This window comes from Mandrillus leucophaeus, unplaced genomic scaffold (genome assembly GCF_000951045.1).
Source record: "Mandrillus leucophaeus isolate KB7577 unplaced genomic scaffold, Mleu.le_1.0 Scaffold453, whole genome shotgun sequence".
Taxonomy (NCBI): Eukaryota; Metazoa; Chordata; class Mammalia; order Primates; family Cercopithecidae; genus Mandrillus; species Mandrillus leucophaeus.
The window spans coordinates 177,938-187,907 of NW_012104843.1; the positions used below are offsets into that span (position 1 = coordinate 177,938).

The 9,970-nt window shown below is 46.3% G+C and overlaps 1 protein-coding gene across 1 annotated transcript in view; it reads right to left on the reverse strand.

The window, feature by feature from the left end:
- The window catches only part of LAMA1 (laminin, alpha 1), a 173,431-nt gene that overhangs the window by 81,421 nt on the left and 82,040 nt on the right, over positions 1-9,970 (reverse strand). Inside the window, 4 exon segments of the mRNA XM_011994364.1 lie at positions 37-143; positions 5,204-5,415; positions 6,435-6,521; positions 8,046-8,173. Coding sequence (XP_011849754.1) covers positions 37-143; positions 5,204-5,415; positions 6,435-6,521; positions 8,046-8,173 — 534 coding nt within the window.

Here is a 9,970-nt window from a genome sequence, read left to right on the forward strand (position 1 = left end):
GTACCAAGGCTAAGGTGTCAGTCACACGCATCTTACCAAACACTGGTCACACTGCTGTCCAGTCACGTTTGGTTTGCAGTCGCAGAGCCCGGTCTCAAGATGGCACACGGCAGAATGGGAGCCTTTCGCATGGCATCTGCAGGCTAAACACATGCACACAAAGACATATTAACCCTCACTTCTGAGGATGGTTATAAGATCCTTCATCCCCAAAGGAAAAAAAAAAAAATGTAAACCTTCAGCGTTTCAAATCACAAAACTAAAAATGATATTACTGGCAATAACTTTAGAAGTTTAGCATTCTTCTGAAGAGTAAACTAAAACAGGGTTAGTGGAAGGATCCATCACAGGAAAAACATATTGAAGCTATTAAGACAATAATTACAAATTCGCTTAACTAATTTCATGAATTCCATGACATTTTAAAAATAAGCTACAAATTCCCGTGAAAAACATGCAATGGAGATTTTCAAAACCAACTTAGCCATTTGTTCTGATTTCAATCAGGTACATATTTTTTATATATATACACATATATATACACACATATATATATATACACACACACACACACACACATATATATATATACACACACACACACACACACACATATATATATATATATTTTTCAGACTGAGTCTTGCTCTGTCGCCCAGGCTAGAGTGCAGTGGTGCGATCTCGGCTCACTGCAAGCTCCGCCTCCCAGGTTCATGCCATTCTCCTGCCTCAGCCTCTCAGGTAGCTGGGACTACAGATACCCGCCACTATGCCCAGCTTATTTTTTGTATTTTTAGTAGAGATGGGGTTTCACCGTGTTAGTTAGGATGGTCTTGATCTCCCGACCTCGTGATCTGCCCGCCTCAGCCTCCCAAAGTGCTGGGATTACAGGCGTGAGCCACCGCGCCCGGCCCCCAGGCACTCTTTATGAATGCGTGGACTCAGAACATGTGCAGTGTGTGTCATGACATAACGATATAACAAAAAAGAGAGAAAAACTTCACAAATAATGGAAGGCCCAAACACAACCCGGAGGCTGCAGCAACAGTGCCGGACACGGGACACGGGAAGGTCAAGGGCAGAGGAAACGTGCTGGGATTTGCCTCCTTCATCATCTAGGCCAGGCTGGCCATCTGTTTTCCTGGGGTGGGGGCCTTAACGCTGAAGTCCCACAGAAGGCCCCATTCACTGGCGCCCTTCAGGGACTTGCTCTGTCAACCCATAGCTGGACCGTGCAGACTCTACTGCTAATTCCCCAGCACATCCTTCTCTACTGACCCCATCAAACACAAGACACCCGTCCCCTTGACCCTCCATCGGAACGTCCACCTCCCTGGCACGTCCGTTCAATCCAGCTTTTGCATTGTGTCTTCCTGGCCCCTTGTCTGCTACAACTGTTCTCCCAGAAGTCTCCAGGGATTTCCCCGGCACCAAATTCAGGGAGTAGACTTCGGTCCCCCTCTGACCCCGTGGCTCTGTGGAGGGGACCCCGTGACCTCCCTCTCCCTTTTGCATCGCCCTCCTACTGAGGTATTTGGGACGCCCACTTTTCAGCCCCCCTTGTTTCTCGTGTGTCTCCCCTCCGTGTTTCATTTAAAGCTGCCTCTTTCTCTGGGGAATATTTAAAGTTCAATGCAAGTATGATCAATACAAACTATTGATGATAATTTAAAAAATCATATTCACTGTATGATGTGTCTGTCAGTCTGTGCCTGTCACATTCAGTATTTCTTTGTACTTTCATCACAAACCAAGGAGGGAGGTGAAATAAAAATAATGTTCTCTATTTTTGGTGTGAAATCTACAAAATCTACAACTTGGAAAGATTAGATACCTTTCCATAGGTCACACAGCTATTACTAGTTCTCTCTCTGCAGTAATAATTATTATGGTGATTCTTTTTTTTTTTTTTTAGACGGGGCCTCACTTCGTCACCCAGGCTGGAGTGCAGTGGCACAATCTCGGTTCACTGCCACCTCCACCTCCCAGGCTTAAGTGATTCTCCCACCTCAGCCGCCCGAGTAGCTGGGAGTACAGGCACTCACCACCACACCCAGCTAATTTTTGCATTTTTATTAGAAATGGGGTTTTGCCATGTTGGCCAGGCTGGTCTCGAACTCCTGACCTCAGGTGATCCACTGGCCTCGGCCTCCCAAAGTGCTGAGATTACAGGTGTGAACCACCATACCCGGCCTATTATAGTAATTCTTAATTAAAATAGTATTTATGTTATAGATAGTACTAATTTAAAATAGTATTATTTTAGGCCAATTACTGAATAGCCAGGTACTTTATATATATTTTAATTCTCAGGAGTAGCTCACAATATAAAAATTATACTCATTTAACTTATTTAATATAAGATTTCTTTAATATTAGAATTCTGTGAGGTTTCTCACCATCCTCATCTTCCCCAGCGCCTACTCTACCCGGACGGCCTGTCTACACCTCTGGCTGCAGCCACTGAAGGTGAACCTGATGATCAGTTTCTCCTCCTACCAAGCTTCAAGTGAGTCAGAGTTACGGGCGGGTTGAACTATAAGCACTTGCTTTAGAGAAGGTCAATCACATACAACACCGGCACTTTCACCTGGTTTAACCTAACAGACTATAGTATTATACAAGAATGGGGGGCCCTGTGGGAAGTCCATAGAGGGAAGCCTGTTACAGAAACGGAAGGATTGCTCCTGAGATACGCAGAAGCCATTCACAGGACTTTGTCTCATCGAAACCAGGGGATGCGAGGAGGGGATGAGAAAGCGAGAGAGGAACAAAAGCTGTGAAGTGCTGAGAAACCAGAGAGAGCCTGGACAGCATCAGCCCCACCAGCCCAGGCCCAGACCCAAACCCCAGCTGCTCTAACCGGCCTTCCTCCACCTTCCAATCTGTCACCAACACCTATTTTATGTCTCCTCTTTTATCTCCATGGCAAAGGCCCTATCTGAAGCCCTCATCAGCAAGATTCATTTCCGGTCTTGTCTCCTAACCCAGCACCCCGGCAGCCAGTCTCTCCTCAACGCTGGCCGCAGGGCACTATTCAAACACACAGCTCCAGTCACACCCTAGTGAGTCCCAGGACAGTGAGGACGAAGTGACCTCAGCACCTCAACACTGCACACGAGACCCCGCCGACGTGGCTGCTTCCCACCTGTCAGCCCGAGACCTCCCCTCCCTGCCTCTGTCTTTTCCATTCTGCTCACTCTCTCTCCAGCCTCTACCTCGGGCAGGGCCTGCCCGCTTGCCTGGGCCCGTCTTCCCACGCTGGTCACCCTTCTTGGGGCTCCTCTTCCCATCCTTCAAGTCTCAGATGAACAGCACTCCCTTCAGAAGGCAGCACTGGCCACCCTGGGCTGATGGGCCTGCCCGTCCTCTGTGCCTTCAAGTGCACCCCCAGACAGTCATTCATCGCCTTCACCTTCACAGTCCTGTCCTGTGGCCGCCAACCACACATGTCTACCAAACACTGGAGATGTGGCTGATGCAACCGAAGAACCACATCTCTGAGTTTAAATTTAAATACTGAAGCGGTTTTGTCAACGTGGATGCCAATATTAAAGAAAATAATTTTTGGTACAGGATGGAAAAATTTTAAATATGTTTGAACTACCTTTTCAACTGTAAATTTTCTGTAATCTGCATGTAGATCAAGTATTTCTGATGAAAATTTAGCAAACTGAGCTGGGCTATAAAATATACACTCAATTTTGACGACTCAGTACTAAAAAAGAAAGTAAATATTGCTTTAATACTTTTAAAACCTGATCACATGACAAAATGCTAATTTTTAATATATCAGCTCAGGTAAAATATATTATTAAAATACATTTCACCTACTTCTTTTTACTATTGAAAAATATGGCTACTAAAAAATTTTAAATTACATGTGTGGTTTACATTATATTTCTATTGGACAGCAGTGGTGTGAAAATATAATAAAAATGATTGCTTTATTACTAGTAATTATAATAGCTACCATTTATTTCATGTCTAGAACTGTAAATGTTTTTGCACTGACTTCTCAGAAAGGCCTTAATATACACATATAATTACGTCCATTTTATGAATAACAAAATAGGGGCTCAGAGAGGCTAATAAATTAGCCCAATGTCACACAGTTGGTCCTGGAATCAAAGTCACATTAGTCAGACTCCAACGGCTGGATCCGCAGGTATGTTTTTTCCCCACACCATCATCATGTGTAGCTTCCCAGTAGATTTGAACCACAATTTCCCAACTACCTGTCACAGTTCTTAGGATAGTGTCTGGGAAATACCAGACACTTAATAAACAATGAATGAGTGGAGGAACGAATCACCAAGGCTTGCAGTAATGATGAAAAGAAATGACATGAAAACGATAAAAACATTCTGTAAACTGTGAAGCACTGTAGAAATCCTGTTATCATAATTATCCTGGTATGATAGCCAGTCAAGGTGGCCACCTGCTGGAGACCAGCCTGATTGACCCAGAGCTAAAAACATTTCCAATCTCTCCATGTGTGGCTGGGAAAGTACGTTTTCTGTATAGCTGGCGCCCTCTTGTGTCCCCACATTGTAATACCATAGTATGACTTTGGCATTTATATGAAATACTCAAAATAATTTGTAATTGCCAGTTTTGTTCTTTCACTCCTTAAAAATCTGAGGGCTGAATCATCCCTCCGGCCAGGTCATCTGCTGTACAGGAGAATCTAGTTTTCTCCATGATCCGTAATTTCAAGACTCAAATTCAGCAGAGGAACACAGGGATCAGGTAGTTTCGGCACAGAGGACTAAGATGCACCACACGGTGCTTTACCCAGTTTCTGGAGTTACAGTCTTACCATTTCCCACCCTTCATCTTGGAATCTCATCTGCCTCATGCAGCCCCTGAAGCATCTCCCTTATGAATGTGACAGGCTCTGAGCTTCCCCACTTTCATTTCAGTCACTGGGAGCAGAGCCAGAACTCTCTCAAGTCACACTGGCCGCTCGAGTGGCAGGCTGCATCTTTCCAGGCCCCTGGTCCCTATGGGTTGTGACTAACCAAGCTCAGATAGGGTAGCCAGGGAAGAACTGGGTCGTGGGTCTGTGTTTGATCGGGGACCCAGCATTAACGCAAGTAACCCCTCAAGAGAGCGTGACCTCCTAGGCTGGGCCCTGTGTGACCCATGTGACTTCCTACGGCGATAAACAGCCGACCTGACTTCACGCTCGCGCACTCACCACGGCAGTTCTTGGCTGTCACAGCGTCCCCGTAGAAGCCGTCAGCACACCTTTCACAGTGGGCGCCGTCTGTGTTCCCCAGGCACTTCAGGCACTCCCCGGTGACCGAGTCACAGTGACCAGCCTCCGAGGGGTCCACGTTGCCGCTGCAGTCACAGGGAACACAAGATTCGCCAGGCACTGTTGGGTTTCCATAGTAACCATCTGCACATCTGTATCAACGATTGAAAGCGGGATCAGACAAATGCAATTACTTAAGGCCTTACCGCACTATCCAGGGGCTCCCTGAATGGCCAATAAATCAGACTGACTCTGTTCCCTGAGATTTACTGTGAAAGGGATACGACTCCACGCTCAGGCATTCCCAGATCTCTTTCACCTGTTGTGATGAAGCGGGAGAGCGTCCAAAATGAGGCATAAATCCAGTGGACGTGCAACCGTGTCCAGCGCCAACTCTGACCCACCGCTGACCACTCCAGATGCCACACAGCCTCCTACAGGCTCGGCCAGAGCTGGACACTGAGGCGCACACGTGGGTAAAACAGCACTGGCTTTCAGAAGCCACAAGACAGCTACTAAACCAAACCACCTGTCATCTCCAGAATAGCCGGGAGCAATGGAATATTCAAATGTGTGAACCACAGATACTCCTTGCTGCTTCCTGTTGTTTTTGTTGTTGTTGTTGTTGTTTTGAGATGGAATCTCACTCTGTCTCCCACGCTGGAGTGCACTGGTGCAATCTCCACTCACTGCAACCTCCACCTCCCAGGTTCAACTGATTCTCCCGCCTCAGCCTCCAAAGTAGCTAGGATTACAGGCACCCGCCATCATGCCCAGCCTTTTTTTTTTTTTATTTTGTATTTTTGTAGAGACGGGGTTTTACCATGTTGGTCAGGCTGGTCTCGAACTTCTAACCTCAGGTGATCTGCCTGCCTCGGCCTCCCAAAATGCTGGCATTACATGTGTGGGCCACCACGCCCGGCCTATTGTTCTTGATGAGAACTCACATTAGCCAGGAAAAGAGTACCATTCTTTAAAAATTCCCAGCAAGGTTTAACATTAATTTTAAAACATGAAATATTGATTTTTCTCAGTGATTCTATGAAATAACAATTATATATCAAAACTCCAAAACCACACTTAACTATGCATTTAAAAACAAACACATAGAATTTATATTCAATTTTGAAAATGTGAACACAGCGTTTTGAAACCAGTGGATGCAGAGTACCTCTCACACCAAGCTCCTGAGTATCCCGGGGCACACTGGTCGCAGACCACCTCATCCCCATCATTGAGGTGGCAGGTGGGGCTGAAACTGTCAGAACAGAAATGAACAAAATTTTCCAATGAATGAAGTCGAATTTCTAAATATTTAAAATGCTTAATTTCTACCACTCCTGTGCTTACAGACTATCAGTGAGATCTCCTTAGCTCAGAACCCGGGGCCTCTGGTCACCCAGCCCACCCTGTGAGTCTCCACCCCTCATCGACTCTTGGTCCCATGATCCAGGCACGGACACTCGCGCCTCACTCCCTGCTCCCTACTCCTCTTGTTCTCAGCCCACAGTGCGCCAACTTCTCCCGCTGTCTGCCTGGGTTAACCCAGCTGAGCCCCAGTGCCCAACTCAGGTGACGCTTCCTCCAGGAGGCCTACTCGGGTGCTCCTAGGATGCTGGGTTCCCCACCTCGGGTTCTCTGGCACTGACTTCCCACGTCAGAGCCCTGCCCATACCAGGGCAAAAGTGAGCTCGCTCAAACACAAAGTGGTCAGGAGGCTCTCGCACCTCTCCAGGGACCCCCTGCTAACTGATGCCCCTTCCAACCCTATTCCTAAACCTTGAGGAGCCTGCACAGGGTGGATGACGGTAAACACCCCCAATTTCATCACGAGTAACCCTGACTGCATCCTTTTTATATACTGGAATTTCAAATAAAAATCCCTGGGGGAATTCTTTGAGAGTGGGTGGAGGAAGAGTTCTAAAGGTTAAACCAGCGAGAGACAGAGGCTTTTAAGCTGCTGGCCTGTGGGATGCACTTGCCCCAGCGTGACTACAAGGCCTTGCCTGGTACATCTCCTTCCACCTCCCTCCATGCCTTCTGTTCCATGGCCTGCTGCAATTCCTCAAATGGGCGATGCCTGTTCCTGCTGCCATGCCACGTTCTAGGCTCCATCCGCCTAGAACGCCTGTCTGTGCTGCCTGTGGAATTCCTTCTCCTGCAGGTCTAAGAGCTTCCTGCACCCACCTCGGTAGGCTGGACACTGCTCTCCCTCCACCCCACCATCTGGTGGACAGGTCTCACTACACTCACGACCACACTGCGTCCCCGGGTGCCCACGGCCAGGTCAGAACAGTTTGCTACTCAGAACACCTGCTGTAAAACCCAGGCCACAGCAAGCACTCCATAAACATCTGTTGAATCAATGAATGGATTTAGACTATTCTTGTTTAGGCTCATACGTACGTACTTCGGTCATTAGATCAAAAACTCCCTAAGTCGAGGGAAAATGTTTTATTCCTCTCTGAATCCCTCTACCTCCTAGCCCACTGGTGAGTAGACAATATATACTTGTGAAACAACTAATGACCAAGAGGAACCAAGAGGGAAAACGGCGTGCATAGGTCCTTGCTGGCACACTCCTTTTCTTGCTTGCTTTAATACGCCAAACTTTGGTTTAGAAGAAAATAAGCCACCCCTCTGTCTTTAATCCAAATCAATTGTCACTGGCGAAATTCACACACTTATTACACACAAAGGCTTGCTCTGAAGACATTAGTACACATCTGGGTGGGAATGCTGGCCATGCCGGCAGGAAATGCGGATGAGGTCCGAGGCTTACTTGTTGGAGGCTATGGTGAGAGGGCAGGCGCAGGGCTGGCAGTCCCCGGGAGTCCCTCGGGAAGGCTCCCCGTAGAAGCCGGGCAAGCACCGCTCGCAGTGGTCGCCGGTGGTGTTGTGCGCACACGCCTAGGAACATGCACCAGAAGAATTGGCTCAGGTTGTCTTAAAGGATTTTCAGATTTATCTATAAGCAACTTGAAGTCCAAGTGGAAAAAAAAAAGACAAAATGCTAAAACCAGTCACAAAACTCTGAGCTATACGAGGAAGGCCTCCTGTTTTCAGATTAGTATCAGCAAGTGTCGTTTGTATAAATGAGAAACCTGAGAGCTTTCTCTCTGACTGATGAGCACGGACAAGGGCAGAAGCTTTTGCAAACATGACAGCAAGTGCTGCTTTGGCCAGAACCTTCCGACTCCTACCTCTACGGGGAATTCTGATGAAGAGTGGGATAGGCACATAGTCTCACAGTGTCCTCCTCCAACTGTTTTTCAGTTGCAAAAGGAAAGAATCGTTCATATATAGTGGAAAAACTGACTGACACCTTGCCTGTGTAATCAGAATTAACATCACCAGTGAGGGCCAGAGAGACACTGGGCCTCCCACTGGCAGTGCTCTGAGAGACTCATCCTTGACAAAGTATTCTGGCCTGAATAATCCATGAGAAACAAAAGAAGGGCCCAGAACCAAGGACATTCTTTTTTTTTTTTTTTTTTTAATGATTATATTCGGCCGAGCGCAGTGGCTCATGCCTGTAATCCCAGCACTTTGGGAGGCCAAGCCGGGTGGATCATGAGGTTAGGAGATCGACACCATCCTGGCTAACACGGTGAAACTCCATCTCTACTAAAAATACAAAAAATTAGTGGGCGCCTGTAGTCCCAGCTACTCAGAAGGCTGAGGCAGGAGAATGGTGTGAACCTGGGAGGTGGAGCTTGCAGTCAGCCGAGATTACGCCACTGCCTGGGCAACAGAGCCAGACTCTGTCTCAAAAAAAAAAAAAAGATTATATTCTTCAAAATGTCAATAGCATAAAATACAAAGAAAGGCGGTAGAAACATTTCCTATTAAAAGCTTAAGAAGACACAACGATAAAATTCAACATCTGATCCTAGATGGGGGAAAACAAAAACTTTACTTACAGAGTAAAGAAAAATTAAATTCTAATTCTAGAGCCAATAAGCCATCCTGGGCATCATTCTGAGATCTTCTCCCTGGGTCTGGTAATTAATTTTCCCTAACTCTGTGACTAGTCAATCCCTTTTGGAAAAAGCATGAACATTTTCCCTGCCAGGTGACCAGGGTACAGCTGGTTAACGTATGCAGTCACTCCACCTCTGAGGATCAAACCCATGAGACCGCAGAGTGTGGCCTGGCTTCAGGGCATAGGGCCTAGAAGATTCCTGATGGAAGTTAAAAAACAAGTCCTGCCCCATGTCTGCCCTAATGTTGATTCTCAAGATTAACTACCTATTTCTTAAGCCCTGTTTCAACTCATATTGCATGAAAGAAGTACCTGTTTGATGAATTTATCCCAACTAACTATAAAGCATGGTATATAAGTGGGGTGATTATACTTTATTCGTCTTCTTATGGTATATTATGTAATATCATGATTTTAAAAAAAAATACTAGCATTGTCTGTGGCCTCAGCTGCTTGGAGGGTTGAGGCGGGAGGACCATTTGAGCCCAGAAGGTCCAGGGCTGCAGTAAGCACTCCGGCTTGGAGTGACGAGGCAAGACCCTGTCTCAAATAAATAAATAAATAAAGAGTAGCACTGTCATCTCAAAGATCCTATCCTCTGTATTTAGTAAGTAGACAACATTTTCTCCCTTTCTATTGCTTTACAGTCTCAGCAAATAAAAACAACTACTTTATATTATTCTAATAAAAAGAACTGTAATGAAATTGTATATCCCTTTTCT